This window comes from Bufo gargarizans, chromosome 2 (genome assembly GCF_014858855.1).
Source record: "Bufo gargarizans isolate SCDJY-AF-19 chromosome 2, ASM1485885v1, whole genome shotgun sequence".
Taxonomy (NCBI): Eukaryota; Metazoa; Chordata; class Amphibia; order Anura; family Bufonidae; genus Bufo; species Bufo gargarizans.
In genome coordinates, this window is record NC_058081.1 from 571998075 (window position 1) to 572020101 (window position 22027).

General features: G+C 43.4%; 1 protein-coding gene across 1 annotated transcript in view; it reads left to right on the forward strand.

Moving 5' to 3' along the window:
- OPCML (opioid binding protein/cell adhesion molecule like) overlaps positions 1 to 22027 on the forward strand; it is a 206975-nt gene that overhangs the window by 177100 nt on the left and 7848 nt on the right. Inside the window, exon 3 of the mRNA XM_044278210.1 lies at positions 17581 to 17706. Within this exon, the coding sequence (XP_044134145.1) occupies positions 17581 to 17706 (126 nt within the window). The remainder of the gene's footprint in view (positions 1 to 17580; positions 17707 to 22027) is intronic.

Here is a 22027-nt window from a genome sequence, read left to right on the forward strand (position 1 = left end):
ATCAAGCTCTCTACAGACCCCTCTGTAGTAAGAAGACCGCTCATAGTGCTCTTAGTAAAAATAAGGCGGATCCATAAGTAACTCCTATAGAGCCTCCAGTAGTAATAAGAAAGCCTATAATGTCACCTGTATTTAAAATGCCCCTACAGTGCCCCCAGTATTTATAATTCCCTCATTAGTAATACTGCCCCCTACAATGATAACGCTACCCAAGAGTGCCTCAATTAGTAGAAGGGCCCTCCAGTGTTAATAATGTACCACAGAGTGCCTAGTAGAAATAAGGCCCCCCTATTGTTACCCCAGTGGTAATAAAACTCTCTACAGACCCCTCAGTAGTAATAAGGCCCGCACAGTGCTCTTAGTAGAAATAAGATCTATAAGTCACTCCTATAGAGCACCCAATAGTAATAAGAATGTCTATAATGTCCCCTGAATTTAAAATGCCCCAACAATGTCCCCAGTATTTATATTGCCCCCTACTGTTATAATGCTCACCCTGAAGTGCCCCCTGTAGTTATATTCCTCCCTTTAGTGCCCTCAGAAATTATAATTCCTCAGCCCCTCCACCATACAGTCCCATGTAAATATTATTTTCCTTCCTCTGCCATAGAGTCCCATGTAAATAACATCACACCATTTATCGTGCCCTACCCCAATATTCAATCCCATGTAAATAACACCACTCCCTCCCCCAGATGCCTTCAACATACAGTGCCATTTAAAAAACATCATCCCTCTCCCCAGTCACCTCCAACATGCAGTCCCATGTAAATAACATCACCCCCTCAACATTCAGTCCCATGTAAATAACACCACTCCCTCACAGTCGCCTCCAACATGCAGTCCCAAGTAAATAACATCACTCCCTCCACATACAGTCCCATGTAAATAAAATCACTCCACCTAGGGTCCCATGTAAATAACAACCATCCCTTCTGCCCTAACATACAGTCCCATGCAAATAACATACCTCCCTTCAGCTCTTACATACACTCCCATATAAATAACATCCCTCTCTTCAGCCCTAACATATAGTCCCAGTTAAATAACTACAACTCCCAACATTAATCTTACAACAATACAGTTGTATCTAGCTGGCAGTCAGTACCTTTGGGGCCTGGGACTGAACATCCGGGGCCCAGGTCCCGAATGTTTTAGGTTAACACAGCCCCTGCATTAGTAACTGCTTGTATTAACTTTGTCTACACGATAAATGTCATTTGCTGATGTGACACAAACCCTTTAAGGGTTTGAGTGTTACCTTTACTACAGCTGTACAAGCAGGAGATAAAATCCACAACTAGAACATCTTCAGGATGAGAGCATCCGATACATCTCTAATTTCTGGGAATCAAATACTCAACCAATCAGTGATAATGACCAATCAGCTTTGGTGTTAGTGACAATCCCTCTACAGTAAACAGTGCCGCCTGCAATAATTCACTTTATATGTAATTGCAGATCTCATCCTAGACACAAATCATTAATTTTCCTGCCGTGGAGCTGATTCTTTGTTATTTATGAACAACCAGACCAAAGGTCCCAAGGAAATCACTATATAGATATAACTGGAAAACAGAGCAACACTCCAAAATTGTAATAAAAAAGGATGTGTTTATTCACCCATAGGTGACGCTCCAACATGAAGCCTTTCTTCAATACTGGTTGGTGCTGACATATTTTCATTTATATATATATATATATATATATATATATACACACACACACACATACATACACACACTGCGACACAGTTAGAGGTTTGGCCTGGGAAAACGGGTATTTTCCTCCTAGCATGTGCTGTTGGGCTGATTTACAGCCAGGTGAGGTCAAATACCGGATTTTAAGTGCTGGTCCGGGTTTTGGCAGCACCTGGCTGTCCTTAAATAGGCAGCTGGGCTTAGAAGCCAGGTCTCTGTGTTGGCATCTGAGAGCCTTGTGTCTGGATGAAGGCTTGCTACCTGTTTGGCCTGAAAACAGGTTGGTGCTGATATCCACAAGGACTCTTTGAGGCCAAATTGCCGCATGGTGTGAATTACCACCAACACCGCAAAGTGACTTTTTTGTTTGAATATGACTTGTTTTGTCACTTGTCTAAAGTGTGAATAAAACACTGAACTACTTGATCCAAAGAACTTGTTGTTGCCTCTATACTGCGTCCACTAATCCTGTCTACCAGAGTGAGTCCCCACAATTGGTGGAGAATGCTGGTAAGAGCAGTGAGGATGGCATGAACTCCGATATTTTAGATTTCTGTATTTTTCAGGCACAGTTGTATGTCGTACATGCAACCAGCTGTATTACATACATCCAGTGCCCCACGACAAAATGGAGGCTGTTATGAAGGCCCTCATGGAGGCTAATCTACAGCAGCGAGACCAACCTGCAGCAACGCGAGGCTAATAAGCATCAGGATACTAACCAGTTGCTGCTACAACACGTGATGGCTTTGCAGACAGCAGGAGCAGCCCTGAACGTCCACGATGTCCAGAAAGAAGTCCATGCCGCGATTCCTAAGATGACCCCCGCAGACGACATCGAAACCTACCTGGCAATGTATGAGAAAAGCTACCCCGTGACCAGTGGGCTGAGGTCGTCGCTCCGTTCCTGGCATCAGATTCCCAGCAGGTGTATTTCGACTTGCCGGACGGTCAAGCGGCCGACTATTAGAAAGTCAAGGGTGAGATTCTGGCAAGACTGGGGGTGAATGTGTTGGTCCGGGCCCAGTGGGCGTTCAACCCGACTGAGCCTGCAAGACCCCAGTATTATACCTTACCTCACCTCTTGCAAAAATGGCTACAGCCTGATGTGCAGAGTCCCACTGCTATGCTGGATCGTCTGTTAGCCGATATGTTCTGGAGGGCTTTGCCATTCCTTCTCCAGCACTGGATCGGTCAGGTGTCTCCTGGCAATGCCCTTGAGATGGTGGACCTGGTGGAACGCTATGAAGCTACCAGAAAGCTAAAGGAGGGTTCTGTCGGAAGGGGGTTCAGCAAACCCCGGAAATCTCCACCCCAGGCCCGGAGATTTGAGCCAATAAAACCCTCCCTGGATGTACCCACGGCAGACCTGGCTCCGATAGTCTGATGGCGGTGTCAGGTGCCTGGCCATATAAGGGCTGACTGTCCCCATCAGGTTGAGCCTATAGACACTAGCTATGGCTACCGTCAATTGCTATATGCCAGGAGGCTGTGTGCAACAGGTACCCCAGAGTCTCTAGATCATTTGTGCCAGGTGGAAGTGGGAGACACTCCGGTGGGTCTCTGCTGGACTCAGGGAGTCTGGTGACCCTAGTAAGGGCTACCCTGGGGCGGTCCACTGAGTATACAGGCCAGAAAGTCGGGGTGATGTGCATTCACAGAGACTTACCGCGCTGGTGTCTCTAACTACAGTGGCCGGTAGATGGACCCACGAGGTGGCTGTCGCCACAAATCTACATTATGAACTCATAATAGGGAAAGACTTCCCGGTACCGTGGCCTGCTATGAAAGTGACTGATACCCATGAGACATGGGTAACCCTAGCAGAGTGGCCCTGCTCAGGGGCAGACCAGAACCCTGGGAACCTGAGACTGAAGGGCCAGCAGTAGGGGTGACCGCCTCTTCGGTCGAAGAGGGGAAGACAACCCCGCTAAGTTTGATGGTGGGAGATGTGGAGTACTTGATGCAGGGTCCTGAATTGGCAGACCTCAATGTCTCTAGGGATCATTTTTGTTCCACCCAACGTCGGAACCCAACCCTATCCCACGCCTGGGAAAATGTATTAGTAGTAGATGGTGAACCACAACAACCTGAGGCAGAGTCAGTGTTTCCCCGTTTTGTGGTTCATCAGGATATGTTGTAAAAGGTAAACCAACTACGGGATGAGCCAATTGAACAGTTGGTGGTCCCCAAGGTTTATCGCAAGCTTGTGTTAGATCTAGCCCACCAACACGTTCTCGGGGGTCATCTGGGGCTGCAGAAAACTCAGGATTGTATTCTACAGCGGTTTTACTGGTTTTACTGGCCCAGCATATTCAAAGAAGTGGAAGAGTTTTGTAAGTCTTGCCCGACCTGCCAGGAAACTAGCCCCCAGTCACATTTCTGTAGTCCCCGAGTACCTCTCCCGATTATCGAAATACCGTTTGACTGAATAGCTATGGACCTCATAGGCTCAGTACCGAAGTCCGCCAGAGGGCATCACCACATCTTCGTCATTCTAGACTACGCCACTTGGTACTCGGAGGCGGAGCCACTGCGACATACCTCAGCCAAACACATAGCTAAGGAGTTAATGGAGATGTTTTCCCGAGTAGGACTACCTAAAGACGTTCTGACCGACGAAGCGACCCCTTTTATGTCAAAGGTGATGAGGGAACTCTGTAAGTTGCTGCAAATAAAACAATTCAGGATGTCCATTTACCACCCGCAAATGAACGATCTGGAAGAACGGTTTAACCAAACATGAACAAATATGTTAAAAAAAGGTAGTGTCTAAAGATGGGAAGGACTGGGACCTTCTTCTGCCCTATCTCATGTTCGAAGTGCGAGAGGAACCCCAGGCCTCTACTGGGTTCTCGCCCTTCGAACTGCTATATGGCAGACACCCTCGCGGTCTATTGGACGTGGCCAAAGGGAACCGTGGGAACAACAACCCACTCCACATAAAAGTGTCATTGAGTATGTTACACAGATGAAAGATCGGATAGAGAACGTGTTGCCTCTTGTTAGGGAGCATATGGAGGCAGCTCAGCGAGCCCAGTCGGGTATATAATCGGCAGGCTCGGGTTCGGATCTTTAACCCGGGTGATCAGGTTTTGGTTCTGGTGCCGACCGTGGACAGTAAGTTCCTGGTTAGGTGGCAGGGGCCCTATGAGGTACTTGAGAAAATTGGAGATGTACTCATACAGCTAATGCATTCCAATACAGAAGTATTGGAATGCATTGTAAAGGGAATTAGACCCTCAAAAGTTGAAGTCCCAAAGTGGGACAAAAAATAAAGTGAAAAAGAAGTTGAATAAAAAGTTTGCCCTCCAAAAAATGTAAATTTCAAGTAAGAATAAATAAATTAAAACGTCAGTAAAGTAATAAAAAAAAAAGAAGTAAATATTAGGGGAAAAAAAACATATTGGTTATCGCCGCGTCCGTATCGACTGGCTCTATAAACATATCACATGACCTAACCCCTCAGTTGATCACCGTAAAAAATAAAAACTGTGCTATATAAACAATTTTTTGGTCACCTTACATCACAAAATGTACAACAGCAAGTGATCAAAAAGGCGTATGCCCACCAAAACAGTACCAATCTAACCATCACCTTATCCTGCAAAAAATGAGCCCCTGCCTAAGACAATCACCAAAAAAATAAAAAAACTATGGCTTAGAATATGGAGACGCTAAAAGACTTTTTGGTTTTAAAAAACCTGTTATTGTGTAAAACTTAAGTAAATAAAAAAAAGTATACATATTAGGTATCGCCGCATCCGAAATAACCTACTCTATAAAAATATCAGATGACCTAATCCCTCAGGTGAACACCGTAAAAACAAAAAGCCATTTTTTGTCACCTTACATCTCAAAAAGCACCCCCAAAATGGTGCCAATCATACCGTTATCTCATCACGCAAAAATCATACCCTACCCAAGATAATCGCCCAAAAACTGAAAAAACTATGTCTCTCAGACTATGGAAACGCTAAAACATGATTTTTTTGTTTAAAAAATTAAATCATTGTGTAAAACTTACATAAATAAAGAAAGGATACATATTCGGTATCGCCACATCCGTAATAACTTGCTCTATAAAATATCACATGACCTAACCCCTTAGGTGATGATCATAAAAAATAAAAATGGTGTAAAAAAAAAAAAAGCAATTTTTTGTCACCTTACATCACAAAAAGTGTAATAGCAAGCGATCAAAAAGTCATACGCACCCCAAAGTAATGTCAATCAAACCATCATCTCATCCCGAAAAAATTATACCCTACCCAAGATAATCGCCCAAAAACGTAAAAATCTATGGCGCTCAGACTATGGAGACACTAAAACATGTTTTTTTTTTGTTTCAAATATGAAATCATTGTGTAAAACTTAAATAAATAAAAAAATTGTATACATATTAGGTATCGCCGCGTCCATGACAACCTGGTCTATAAAAATACCACATGATCTAACCTGTCAGATGAATGTTGTAAATAACAAAAAATAAAAACGGTGCCAAAACAGCTATTTCTTGTTACCTTGTTACAAACAAAACTGCCACCCTATCCCGTAGTTTCTAAAATGGGGTCACTTTTTGGGAGTTTCTACTCTAGGGGTGCATCAGGGGGGCTTCAAATGGGACATGGTGTCAAAAAACCAGTCCACCAAAATCTGCCTTCCAAAAACCGTATGGCATTCCTTTCCTTCTGCACCCTGCCGTGTGCCCGTACAGCGGTTTACGACCACACATGGGGTGTTTCTGAGCCATAACCCTTGCTTTGTAACTGGAAAAAAATTATTAAAATGGAAAATCTGCCAAAAAAGTTAAATTTTGAAATTGTATCTCTATTTTCCCATTAATTCTTGTGGAACACCTAAAGTTTGTAAGATAAGTTTTGAATACCTTGAGGGGTGTAGGTTCTATAATGGGGTCATTTTTGGGTGCTTTCTATTATGTAAGCCTCACAAAATGACTTCAGACCTGAACTGGTCCTTAAAAAGTAGTTTTTTGAAAATTTCTGAAAAATTTCAAGATCTGCTTCTAACTTCTAAGCCTTGTAACGTCCCCCAAAAATAAAATGTCATTCCCAAAATGATCCTAACATGAAGTAGACATATGGGGAATGTAAAGTAATTACTATTTTTGTAGGTATTACTATGTATTATAGAAGTAAAGAAAATGAAACTTAAAGTTATCACCACATAAAGTGACACTGGTCAGATTTGCAAAAAAATGGCCTGGTCCTTAAGGTGAAAATGAGCCCGGTCCCTAAGGAGTTAAAGGGTTGTTCCAGTTACATCAAGTTATCCTCTATCCAGAAGATACTGTATGGGGTAACTATTAGATCAGTGGGAGTCTGATTGCTGAAACCCACCAAATTAATTGGGCAGTAGATTGAGCAGGTGCCCTGCCACTCAAACAGTATTTCTACATGGCTTCAGTAATTGCGTTTCCAACCTGCCGTTACTCCCAGGTTATGACTGCTGGGACCCCCACCAATCTAATAATAATGCTCTATCATAGAGAATAACATGATGTACCCGGAATACCCCTTTAAAGGTATAGCCAAACCATTCCCTGCAGATTTTTCAAAATGGCCTAAATTGAAACCAAATTGTGTAGATTTTCCTGTGAATTACAATGTGTACATGCTGCATATGTATCACCGACCTGACATGTTGCATTAGTCCTTATTCACACATCAGTATTTGGTCAGTGTTTTCCATCAGTGATTGTGAGCCAAAACCAGGAGTGGAGCCTCCGCAGACATAAGGTAGAAGGGAAAGATCTCCTCGTGTTCTGTGTTTAGAGCCGCAACACTGACGTGTAAATGAGGCATAAGGCCTTGCAACAGGTGAAATCCATGCAGCATAAACTGACAAGTAGAGACTAGCGAATTTCCTAAAATTCGTTTAGGTCAAATTCAGCTGAATCAGTCATCAGCCTCAATTCGACCCGAATGAATCTGGTCCGAATCGGAAGCATCCCGATTGCCCTGAAAAGTCATGTATGACAATCTGAGGTCTCCAAGGACTGTATCCAACCCCTTTCAAGCTCTTAAAGCCAAGACAGCATTAGTGATGTCAGAGTGACAGTGACATACATGGCTATTGGTGAATGGATGGTAGAAGGGATTTTTCATTTTTTTTAAATTGAAAAGTTGGTCCAAAAACTATCCCTTTATGGTGTTGCAAAGGAGCTTTGGATCTGGAGCCTGACACTATGATGTCAAGCTCCAGCCTGGATATCTTTAAAGTGAAGTCCACACAGCAGCTTTTTAAGCCAAATTTTGGCATGGACAACCGCACCAAAGTGAGAAGCCTTCTTCTCAGTCTTCTGACCTGTGAAATTGGGGGTGCTACTTTGAGCAATTTGTGCAGAACAAAGATTTGGATTCTCTGAAATAAGAATCTTTAGAGAAGTTCATAAATTTGATTTGTGACTCCCTCATGTTTATTGACCAGTTATGTGTGGATTTGATTGCAGAAACATTCTGCAGAGTGTGGATGACATTTGTTCAAATTTCATCCTCTTTCCCGCTGCTCTAAACTCTGTGGATTTTCCACAAATAATCCCACTGAGGAAAGTCTGCATGGCTTATACCATATGTGGCCATATCCTAAATGACTCATCATTACAAGCCGCTTCCTACAGGATTTATGAGATGCAAAAACCTGCAAAAGGTGCAACAGTGAAAGCAGATGGAGCAGCCTTTATTGCAGCCCTTATGCTGGAAGCTTTTCTATAAACATGTAGAAAAGTGAAGAAGTCGGGTTCAAACGCTGCACAGGATAGTGTAACAAGTTGGATGGAGCCTCAGAGTGGCACTAATCATTGTCCAATAAACTGACTGGGGATGTTGGGTTTTCATGCGTTTAAGAGGCCAGGGCAGCGTAACCTTGGGGCATCCAGTCCCAGATAGGAGCAACATTTTCTAGGCTTCAAAAAATGTATGGGACTAAATCTCAATGACAAAAAAACACAACACGGGGGGAAGGGGCTTTGGAACTGGAGCCTGACACTATGATGTTACGCTCCAAACGTTCACATAGTGGTTTTTTTAAGTGGCATTTTGGCGCAGACAGCCACACTGAACTTTCACCAAAAACCTGTTGACGGCTGCGTCCTCTCTGCCTCCCATACACCTCAATGGACATGTCCTTTCACGGCGCGGCCACAGATTTAAGCCGCCGCTCCACGGTCCTCTGTGCTGCCTCTCATTGAGATGTATGGGAGGCAGCGAGGACGCGGCCGTCGGCGGGTTTTGTGCGAAATTATGGCGCGGCTGTCCGTGTGAACATTGCCTAAGACTGCAACCACTGCAGAAAACCCACGTATGTGGACAAAAGTTGCAAAAGCAAAATCTGCATCACATTTCAATGTAGGTGCAGATTCCAGTGTGGGCACTCTCCACAGCATGTGGAAGACATTTGTGAAGTTCTCATTCTCTTTGCTGCTACTGTAACTGCCGTAGATTTTCTGCACGCTATTCCCCTACAGAAACTCCCTTATGACAGGTTGTAGCACCTCTGTACTGAGCTTCACTACTACTGCATAAGTGGAGCCTGACCACAACACCTACAGACGTGGTCTGAAGACCAGAATGCAGACCTCTATCACTCACCTGAGCTCCTAGAGGACAGGGGGCAGTTACTTTTTTCTACATCAGGTGACTGTGCTGGGCTTGATGTAATAACTTTCTGACATGGAAATTCACAAAGCAAACTATGTCCAAATAATGAACATGCAGAGAATTCTGGCAGATTTTAGCTCAAGCCATCATCATAGAGTTTAATACAGGATGTAACTGAGGATCAGTACAGGATAAATAATGTAATATATGTACACAGTGACTATCAGCAGAATAGTGAATGCAGCTTTGCAGTATAATACAGGATGTAAATCTGGATTAGTACGGGATAAGTAATGTAATAAATGTACAGTGACTTCACCAGCAGAATAGTGAGTGCAGCTCTTGAGTATAATACAGGCTAAGTAATGTATGCACACAGTGACTCCACCAGCAGAATAGTGATTGCAGCTCTAAGTAACTCTGAGATTGGCAAGGGAAGGGGTCTGAGGTGAATTAGTAAATCTTGTCATGAAGAAATCTGGTGGTATAGTAATAAGTTATGAGTTCCACCTTCTATGCTGCATCACATTGACTAATCACGGCATTTATGCAACTTTATGAAGATATTGTGGCTCCTTTTGCCTACGTCCTATCTATTACATTGGGTAATTCCCAGCTAACGATGCAAGTATGTCAGATTCCAGAAATAAATGAAATGTATAATTATTGGAGCCTCTCACTATGTGGAGGGGAGCGGCTGTGCGCGCAATCACCCTACTCCAGATCATGAAGAATTAAAGCCCCAGTTGTCTCCTACTGACAAGACGTTAGATCCTGCACATAGGTCACGCTCGTCTGTCCATGTTTCCCCACACAGCGGAGGTCCACCTTCACATTGGCCCTATAAATTAATTATGAGAGTGGGAACAAAACCAAAAGCAAGACAAAGGATCACATTTTGTAGAAAACAATGTGAGAGTTACCATAAAGAGAGAGATGTTGGCGACGGCCGAGCCGCTCTCACTGTTCCCGCGGCTATCGTGTCTCTGTACATTTTGCTGTAACTCATATTGATCACTTCACAGGGAGACGATAAAAGCTGATAAACTCATACGACATTATGAAACGGCCATTAAAGGATAAAGTATCGCATTGATGAGGCCTTCGGGTTCTAGCAGCGTCAGTATATTCTGGAGGTGTGATGAGTGTCGCAGGTATATGGATCCAACAATCCTCTGCGTGCACCTGTTTAACCCCATACAACAGATTATACAGTCCATCAAGGCGGGCTGTGTTCACAGCTGCCAGTTAAAATCATTACTGATCTACAGCTAACATTTAGTGCGGGGGGAATGGATGTCAGCCCAGGCAGATCATGGTGATGAAAGCTCTGGTGGGACAATTGTCAGTGGGTTTTTTGAAGATAAGCAGAACTGGTCTGCTCTCCTGACATTTCTATTCATACACTTACAGGATCAACAAAGGAATGGCACAATGCAGAAGAAGAGATGCCAGCCTTGTCAGGAGAGTTGACAGAACCTTTTTAACCCTCCTACAGCATCAGCGGTACATTCATAGCATGGTCAGGAAGTACTGTCCAACACCCGCTGTACACGTATGATGGGATGATGGTGCGGAGTCTTTGCCATCAGCAGCTTACGTGAGCTGTAACATACAGCTGCAATAGGCCAGGATCAAAAATCACTCCAATCCCAGCCATATGAACCTTAGATGCCACAGTCAATAACTACTGCAGCATCTAAGGGGTTAGATATCATCTCATAGGTACTCGTATGCCACATTTCCATTTGTTATGGAAGCCAAATAATGGCCCCAGGTCTGCCCCCCCCAGAAACCTCCAGTAAAAAAAATGCCTTTCTCCACTTATTTAAGAGGATCTTACACCACCTGTCTTTTACTAAATAATTGCACTTAACATGAAATGACAATTCTGGAGCATATTTTCACATTATGTTGTGTTGTCCCTCCATTATTCATACTAGAATTTTATGAATATATTACCAAATGGGTGTAAACAGTTGCTGGTGTGTCCCTGCTGTGTCTAACACTGTGCCAATTTATTTTATCCATAAATTTATAGTAAGAATAACAGAGGAATGAAAAAAAACATACAGTCATAAGAAAAGATATTTCAGACCTGATATTTTATGGGGAATGCAAGGTGACAAGTCCTCTTCAAACCCTTTATTATTGGAATAGGAATAACTATACATAATTGATATTGTCGTGGCCATAATGCCCAGAACTAGTTATATTTGAGAACATGGAGATGCACAACAATTTTTTTTAGTGCAAAAAAGTTTTAAAATATATAAATAAAATACATATATTTGCAATTGCTGTAATTGTACTAACCCACAGAATACTACTGACATGTATCTAAAAAAAGCAGGCCCTTATATGGCTACGTCAATGGGAAAAGTAAAAAAGACAATGTCTATGGGGGTGGTGGGGGGAAGAAATTCTGCAACATTTTAGTTGTTTACATGGTAATCCTACACACAGCAAGCTCTGGCAGTATAAAAAATAACTGCTGCACAGAATTGGACAAGTTAACGGAAATTTAAAAATAATTATTTCTGAATTATGGTGGTACTTTCAGACTTGCGTCAAATTTATCCAGTATTGAGTTCCATCCTAGGGGCTCAATACCGGAAAAAACTGATCAGTTTTAAACTAATGCATTCTGAATGGAAAGCAATCCGTTCAGGATGCATCAGGATCTCTTCAGTTCAATCCTTTTACGGTATTTGGACGGAGAAAAAAAACGCAGCATGGTGCATTTTTCTCTCCAGCCAAAAACCTGAACACTTGCCTGTATGCCTTTTTTTCCCATTGGAATGTAAAATTGCCGCATTGACTGCATGCGCAGACCTTTTAAAATTGTAAAAAAAAATATACCGGATCCGTTAAACCTTTGTGACTGAACAGTTCAATAAAATATGATTTTTAGCCAAAAATAAGTTAAATGCAATCATAAATTTTTTTTGACTCCAAAGCTGTACTTAGCCTTTAAGGAGACTTCAGACATATGTAGGTAATTTTCGATACTTTTATAAGCTTGGAAAACCTTATAAACAATATTCACAATTAAATTTTATTTGCCAATTATGACAAATATATAGTGGATGCTGCCATTTTGAAAACTGGAGAACAGGGAATCCATACAAAAGTCTTTTCGGTGTATTGTGGGAATCTAAATGGGATGTTCCGAGAGTCTAGATCTCCTGTACCAAAATACAAATACTCATCCCAAAAATGTTGTGTATAGATATACAGTGGATTTAAAAAGTCTACACACCCCTGTTAAAATGTCAGGTTTCTGTGATGTAAATTTTTTTTTACCTTTAATGTGAACTATAAACTGTACAACTCAACTGAAAAACAAACTGAAATCTTTTAGGTGGAGGGAAGAAAGCAAAAGAAACTAAAATAATGTGGTTGCATAAGTGTGCACACACTCTTATAACTGGGGATGTAGCTGTGTTCAGAATTACGCAATTGCATTCAAAATCATGTTAAATAGCAGTCTGCATACACCTGCCATCATTTAAAGGGCTTCTGATTAACCCCAAATAAAGTTCAGCTGCTCTAGTTGGTCTTTCCTGAAATTTTATTAGTCGCATCCCACCGCAAAAGCCATGGTCCACAGAGAGCTTCCAAAGCATCAGAGAGATCTCATTGTTAAAAGGTATCAGAAGAAGGGTGCAAAATAAATTTCCAAAGCATTAGATATACCATGGAACACAGTGGAGACAGTCATCATCAAGTGGCTAAAATATGGCACAACAGTGACATTACCAAGAAGTGGACGTCCCTCCAAAATCGATGACAAGACGAGAAGAAAATTGGTCAGGGAATCTGGATTCCTGGTTGACCAACAAAATCAGGAATCACAGGCTCAAAATGCTGTTTGAAGCTGATCAGCGGTGGGGTGTGCGATGCGCTAACAGTGGCCGGACGCTATGAGTGCCGGCCACAGTCAGCGTACGCAGAAAAATAAAAAGTAAAAACTGTTTGTGGACCCCAGACACCCGATTAGGGTGATGCAACAATCAAACCCCCCCCCCCCCCCACTAAACTTTCCCTTAATATCCCTGCCTAACCTAACCTGTGCCTAACCTTTCCCTAAGAACCTTTTAGTGCCCGATGGCACTGTGGAGGGTCAGAAGGGGGTGGCTGGGCACAGATGCGATGCAGGCTCCTCTTTCCTCGCTCCCGGACACAGAAAGGTGGAGGAGAGCAGAGCTGCATCAAGTTAAATCTCCCACCCGCCCATGCAGCCAATCAGAAGCCATCCTGAGAGGTGATGTCACCATCACCTCTCAGGATCGCAGGATGTATTATCACACCACCAATCACCATCCTGTTCTGGGTTATCGGGTCACCAGAGACCCGAATAACCCGGAAACGCAGCGAGCCGCAGATCTGAATTTACCTGCGGTTTGGGGGCTGCTGATTGATTTCAGCAGGCACTCAGTTCCAGAAATACACATGACATACCGGTACATCATTTTTGTAATATGCTTTATACAGTTGTGTTCAAAATAATAGCAGTCAGACATCACTAAGGCTACTTTCACACTGCCGTTTCTGGGTCCGCCTGTGAGATTCGTTTCAAGGCTCTCACAAGCGGTCCCAAACTGATCAGTTTAGCCCCAATGCATTCTGAATGGATAAGGATCTGTTCAGAATGCATCAGTTTGGCTCCGTTCCGCCTCAATTCCGCTATGGAGGCGGACACCAAAACGCTGCTTGCAGCGTTTTGGTGTCCGCCTGGCGATGCAGAGACAAACGGATCCGTCCTGACTTACAATGTAAGTCAATGGAGACGGATCCGTTTACATTGACACAATATGGTGCAATTGTAAACGGATCTGTCCCCCATTGACTTTCAATGTAAGGCTACATGCACACGACCGTGTGTGTTTTGCGGTCCGCAAATTGCGGTTCCGCAAAAAAAACGGATGACATTCCGTATGGCATCCGTTTTTTTTGCGGATCCGTTTTTTTTGCGGATCCATTGTAATAATGCCTATACTTGTCCGCAAACTAGAAAAAAATAGGACATGCACTATTTTTTTAGCGGAGCAACGGAACGGACATACTGATGCGGACAGCACACTGTGTGCTGTCCTTGTTTTTTGCGGACCCATTGAAATGAATGGGTCCGCATCCTATCCGCAAAAAAAACGGATCGGACACTGAAACAAAATACGGTCGTGTGCATGTAGCCTAAGTCAGGAAGGATCTGTTTGACTTAGACTTTTTTTTTGACAGAGTAATGCAGATGGGTCCGTTCTGAACGGATACCAGCGTTTGCAATATAGGTGCGGATCTGTCTGTGCAGATACCAGACGGATCCGCACCTAAACGCAGGTGTCAAAGTAGCCTTACCTGATCAATCACAGTTTTTGGTAGAAATGATATTTCTACATGGCAAATAATTTACTAGCAGGTGTAGTAGAGTAAAAGAAATCCAACAGACCCAACAGTCATGCGATGCATCCTGCTGATTCTGTGTAATTGAATCACTTATTGAAAGGGACATGTTCAAAATAATAGCAGTGTGGAGTTCAATGAGTGAGGTCATTCATTCTTTGAAAAACAGGTTGCAATTATTGCCCTTATTTAAGGATGGAAGGCAGCAAATGTTGTACATGCTGGTTACAGTGCATTTGTCTCTGAAATTCTGCGGAAGATAGGTCGTTCCAGACAGGTTGTTCAGAAGAACAGCGTACATTGATTTAAAAGTTGATTTCAGAAGGGAAAACATATAAAGAAGTGCAGAAAATGATAGGCTGCTCAGCTAAAATGATCACAAGTGCTTTAAAATGGCAACTAAAACCTGAAAAACATGGAAGAAAGCAAAAAACTACCATTCAAATGGATAGAAGAATAGCCAAAATGGCAAGGACTTAGCCAGCAATCATCTCCAGGAAGATCAAAGGTCTAAAGTTACCTGTGAGTAATGTTACAATTAGAAGACACCTATGTGAAGCCAAGCTATCTGCAAGAAGCCCCCACAAAGTCCCACTGTTGAAAAAAAGACGTGTGCTGAAGAGTTTACAATTTGCCAAACAGCACATTGACTGGCCTAAAGAGACATTTTGTGGACTGATGAAAGTAAGATTGTTCTTTTAGGGTCTAGTGGCCGGAGACAGTTTGTCAGAAGACCCCCAAACACTGAATTCAAGCCTCAGTACACTGAAGACAGCGAAGCATGGTGGCGCAAGCATCATGATATGGGGATGTTTCTCATACTACGGTGTTGGGCCTGTTTATCGCATACCAGGGATCATAGATCAGTTTGAATACATCAGAATACTGGAAGAGGTCATGCTGCCTTATGCTAAAGAGGAAATGCCCTTGAAATGGGAGTTCCAGCAAGACAACAACCCCAAACACACCAGTAAACGTGCAACATCTGGGTTCCAGACCAACAAGATTGACGTTATGGAGTGGCCAGCCCAATCCCCGGATCTTAATTCAATAGAAAACTTGTGGGGTGACATTAAAAATGCAGTTTCTGAGGCAAAACCAAGAAATGGAGAAGAACTGTGGAATGTAGTCCAATCATCCTGGGCTGGAATACCTGTTCACAGGTGCCAGAAGTTGGTTGACTCCATGCAACACAGATGTACTGCAGTTCTCAGAAACAGTGGTTATACAACTAAATATTAGTTAAGTGATTCAAAGGAAAGCAAAATCTTCAAACATTTTTCAGTTTATATAGTGAATGTTTGAGTTTGTAAAGAAGAATACAAACACTGCAATTTTTTTGAACAGTCTAATATTTACTTTTCTTCAATTATTTAGAGGAACAAAACAAATTTGATATATTTTTCTTCATGTTTTGATTCGGAATAGAATGTGTAGTGTTCCCAATGCTTTGGATTTTGAGCTTTATTCACTTTTTTAAACACACTGCTATTATTTTGAACACATCTGTATATGAATTTTATAGTTTTACTAAATAAATAGGTGACCGAAGCCCGACTTACACCTGCCGCCGATTGCCCGATGAACAAACAAACGATAATTCATCGGACAATCCAAATCTTTTAACAGGTTAAAAAATCATTGTTTGCAGGCGGCAGATCGTGGTGCTGGTGAACAGTGATTCAATATAAGGAAGAGCGATGGCATAGCTATTGTTCCTCCCTATACTGTGGAGTAGATGACGGCATGTAATAGCAGTGGTCTCCTACACTAGCGAGCAGACGATTGCTGAGAAGGAATTCTTCATTCCCATCAATGGGCTGTTCAATCAGCCTGTCTTATACAGCCTTTAGTAACAATCATGAACAATCAGATTAATACTATATTACAATGTATTAATGGACCACGTGGACTCCCCTCTCAATAGGCCAACACTGCAGTGTTTTTGGGGCCCCAAGCAAAGTTACTGTATGTCGGGGCCTGCATTGCACCGCCACCCCCACTCTCAGCTTAGGAGTGTAACCTGGGCACTTCTGCCACTGCTCTACAGTTGGGATGGGTCCCCAATCACCCTGGGCCCCTGTGCAGCCAGTTCAGCAATATGACCAGGGGCGTAACTACCATATCGCCAGACCATGCGACTATTATGGGGCCCAGGGCAAGAGGGGCCCAGTCTTAGTTGGGATTATCTCCTTTTCTAGTGGAGGTGAAAACTTGGTCTAGACTCTACCCTCTAAAGTAACAACTTTTAGCAAATGAAGCAGTGGGAAAATGGCCCAGGGGTCATTGAAAAGGCTTTAGGCAGAAACCCTTATGTTCTTTGTGGGGGCCCTGGTTTGACCCTTGCTATGGGGCCCTATGTATGCCACTGGATATGACCACCTCTTTAGACATTTTTTCAGCCAACTGCTGTGGCCAGAATGGGCTTCCCTGATCTTTGGGGGCTCCAAGAATTTGCTTTATTTGTGCAGTAGTAAAGTCTGCCCTTCTGTTCATAGAAAGGCAGCTGTATATATCATATGTACACATATTAAATGTGCTATATGCACAATATTACCAGGAACCAAAAAGAAAACCTGCCCAGGAGTAGGGGAGTTACACATATGCCTTTCCCCTGAGGAACACCACACATTATTATTGCACTTCATACAGAAGTTTCAGCCAGAAAGTATAGACACTTATTACAGAAGTTTCTTGTACCAGTTTCATTCCTCTTCACAATGTAGGATTCCCAGCAACAACTGATATATGTATGCATTAGATATACATGTGATACACAACTGATATTCTGCAGTTTACATTGGACTTCTATCCTATTACTTCATTGGAGTTAACTATTTAAATTTGTTTTCCTACAGTTCCACCCCAAATCCTAAACATCTCTACAAACATTACAGTCAATGAGGGGAGCACTGTGACCCTTCGGTGTCTGGCCACTGGCAGACCTGAACCAGCAGTGACGTGGAAACATTATTCTGGAAAATGTAAGTATGCATGAACATGATCCTCAGATAATGATGTGAGTATGTGCAACTTGCAGATTCCAATGTGAATGTATGTAACCTGCAGATAATGAGGAGAGTGTAGGCAAGATTCCATGTGAGCACATACAACCTATACATTCTGATGCAAGTACAAGCAACCTGCAAATAAGTGTATATGACCCACAGATTCTCACTTGCAGATACAGATGTGACTGTATGCAGCCTACAAATTATGATGCAAGTGTACAGAACCGATCAATTCTGATGTGAATCGTTAGATCTGATTGTAGGCCACCCGACATAAGATAAAGATGCTTACAGTGTGTACAGTATGTAGAATGTGTATCTAGTACAAGAATTTTATGTTTTTTTCATGCCAAAAGTCTGGGGCTTCTTGAGTGTTTTTAACATTTTCTCATTGATATGACTCATTAGATAAGACTCTGTGTACACTGTTGGGGGAATTTATCAAGCCCCACACTACAGAATTTGCATAAAAAGTCAGAGTACAGAGTTATAACGTTTTGGGTGTATCTGCACAAAAATATTTTGACATTTAGCATTTTTACTCCTTCACAATTGACACACAGAAAGGCTTCAGACTTTTTCAGCTTTTTTCACATTTTGTTACTGTATGTTGAGGTCCTGTCTAAAATAAAACAAAAAAACACTTCTTTCCCCATCATTCTGCACTCAATACCCCATAATGTTCAAAATCTTTGCTATTTATCGAAAAGGAAAAACTAAGGACTTATTCACACGCACTTATGCTGTCCGCAAAAATACTGAATGCTATCAGTTTTTTTGCAGAACCACAAAAAACGGATCCGCCAAAAAATGGATAGCATTCAGTATTTTTGCGGACCCATAGACTTCAATGGGGCCATGTCCTGATTTTCATGGACCAGTATAGGACATGTTTCATTTGTTTTGCAGAACCGTGGAATAGAAAAGGGCCCCATAGATGTGAATGGGTCAGCATCTAATCCGCAAAAAAAACGGATCCGCATTTTTGCGGATAGCATACGGCCGTCTGAATGAGACCTAATATTGTGCATTGACATAAGAATTCAGACCCTTTACTCGGTACTTAGTTGAAGCACATTTGGCAGTGATTACAGCCTCTAGTCTTAGGCACATCTGGATTTGTCTCTGCATATCCTCTCAAGTTCTGTCAGGTTACATGGGGACGACAGTGGACAGCCATTTTCAGGTCTCACCAGAGATGTTTCATTGGGTTGGCCACTCCAGGACATTTGCAAAGTTGTCCCTAAGCCACTCCTTTGTTGTGTTGGCTGTGGTGCTTAGGATCATTGTCCTGTTGAAGGTAAATCTTTGGCCCAGTCTGAGGTCCAAAGCTCTCTGGATCAGGTTTTCATCAAAGGGGTCATCCAGGTACACATTTTTCCATTTCCCTGAGCTTCCCCTGCCAGGCCCTGCAACTTAGTAATGTATTTGCTCTACTTTTTCTGTCTCACTCTGGAGATTGTCAGAATGGCCATGTGCCTGTGCCCTCTGTAGAGACTGGATCCTCTGTTATCAAAACCAGGCCTCCCATAATGGCCTCTTTCATAATCCCTGCCCAAATAGTTGTGATGTCAAACCCATGTGATCTTGGAATGGACTGGTCAATGCTCTCAATCCAAAAGCAGGCAGACTCTACTGCTTGTCATATTAAAGCTGTGCGAGAAGAAACAATAGATGGAAGCAGCAAGGGAATAATGGGGGGTGAAATGGGGTGGTGTTTTCAGCTCAGGTAAGGGTGTAGTAGGTGTTTACATATCTGCCTGATCTTACAGCACACAGCACTATGCAAGGTGTTGTGGCTGCAGCTCATCTACACCCATAATCTGGTTTGGGTTGTAAATAGCGGAGCGCAGCGGGAGCATGGAGACTGAAGTGAAGACTTAGGAAATGTTGACAGTAGGGCTGAAACGATTCATCAATTAAATTTAGGCCAAAAAATCCTAGATGCAGTTTCCCTGCATGGAGGATTCGTTTAAATCCCATGACCACGGAGCGTGAGTGAAATGAAGCTTCTCACTCACCGCTCCGTGGCCTCCCGACTCGGCACAGCGCTGCAGGGCTTTGCGTTCACACACCGTCAGCGCGCTGGCTGACGCTGTGTGTGACGTTAGGTCCCAGTGCATGCTGGGATGAAGACTCTTCTTCTGCGGTCTCCACGTGTCAGCGCATGCTGCACTGCCAGGAAAGGCAAATTAGCGGCGGGGCAGGGGGGGGAAATGGGGGTAACTGTGATTTAGCAATCACATGTATAAAGTTATTGGCGGGGGGGTTAATTGGGGCACTTGTGATTTGGCAATGGTATGTATAAAGTTATTGGCGGGGGGAAGAGAGGGGTTAATAAGGGCACCTGTGTAGGGCCGGAACGATTACTCGATTGAATTGAGTAATTTGACACACAAAAATCCTTGATGCAAATTTTTTTGCATAGAGGATTTGTTTGTGTCATGTGACAACGGAGTGTGAGTGAAGCGCTTGCTTACCGCTCCGTGGTCACCCGTGGTGACCTGCAATGTCCTTTGACTGCTTGTGTACTCCAATCATAGCAGGGTCTCCCTCTCTCCTTCAAGTACAATGTTCAGTATCGGAGAGCAGGCAGTTACACGGACCACTAGGCTGTAGTCCACACAGTGCAGGCAGGGCGCAGGACACCTCAGGCTCACAGCAAGGACCCAGTGCGGGAAATTGAAAACTGCATCTCAGAGCCAGTCTATCAGGCGGCCAGTGACACTAGCTTAGTGTTCCTCCTCCATTGCTGCCCGTGCCCTGCCGCAGCCAGAAGTGTGCCGGGTCTAGTTAGATGCGTCTCAGCTTAAGAAGAAATGCCACCAGGTGACTAGCGCGTTCATATACGACAATGTGAACAGGATGTTGCTGTTCATGGCTGGTTAGGTCTGGTTGTAATGTACCAGCTGGGGCCACTAGGCTGGCATGCATGTATAGGGAAGGAAGGTGGCACCATCCTGTGGAGGAGACTGGTGCTCAGGCTGAGGGTCATGGTGTCTGGACCTATGCGCTCTGCTTGCAAGTCACAGGCTGCAAGCTGGTCTTCTGGAGATGGCAAGCAATATGGCGACCTATGTGTATGACAAGTACAGCCTTGCATGTGGTACTCTTCACTCAGCATTTTCAATTGTAACTAAAATTCCCCACTGGGATAGATAGCGCTGTCCTTAGTGCCCTATTGTTTCTGGTCAGTAGTTGTAGAGGTGCCCAGTATTATGGTGTACCAGCTAGATGTGCCCTACCTGAGGGCAGCAGAATCTAGTGACCCTGCACCTCAGCCCGAATCACTGTTGGCAGCACATAAGGCCAGACAGGCGCCAGTGAACGTGTGTCCGTGACAGGTCCCGTGCTGACCTCAACTCCTCTCACAGGATCGCACAGTATTAGGGTACATTTACACCACCGGTTTATGGGTCCACTTATTGCGGAACACGTGCGGACCCATTCATTTTAATGGGGCTGCAAAAGATACGGACAGCACACAGTATGCTGTCCACATCCATAGATCTGTTACACGGCCCCACCAAAAATATAGAGCATGTCCTATTCTTGATCGCAATTGCGGACAATAGGCATTTCTATCATGGGGCTGACTGTGTGCGTTCCGCGAAATGCAGAACTGACACGGCTGGTATCCCTGTTTGCAGAACTGTTTTGGTCTTGTGAATGTACCAGTATACTGAAGGCACTGGGGGATAGTGGAGCTGATGGCACTGGGGGAAACTAATGCACTTAGGCTGATTGCACAGGGGAAAACGAAGGGTGTTGGGGACTGATGGCAGGAGGTCTGATGAGGTTTTATAAAGGAAAACAACAGTCTATTAATTCATTTTTTCTTATTACTCGATTAATCGTAAAAAATAATCAAGACCTTCCGAATGCACTATATGTATATGGCTTGCAAAGAGGGGAATGGGTGCGTCCATGAACTCCCAGCTGCTGGAGAAATGATACTTTCATTTGTTCCTGTGCTTCCTTCGTGTAAAGATTCACAAACGCTTCTCTTGCTACTCCCTTGGTGGTCGGTTTTAATTGGAGCATAATATTTAATCTTAGTAATTATAGCGAGGAACTTCACAGCAAGGTCAGATAACAAGGGATCTAGCAGGAGCCTGGGGTTGTCATTACAGATGAGCTTGTACATCCACATGAACATGGATAATTCCAGGATAATCAGACATAATCACAGTCAGCCTCCATGACCCCCTCATGTCATAGTGTACCTGTGCCCCCTCAGTCTGTGATACCCTACCCCCTTCCTGAGACCTCCAGATAAGAGGCTCATGTCATC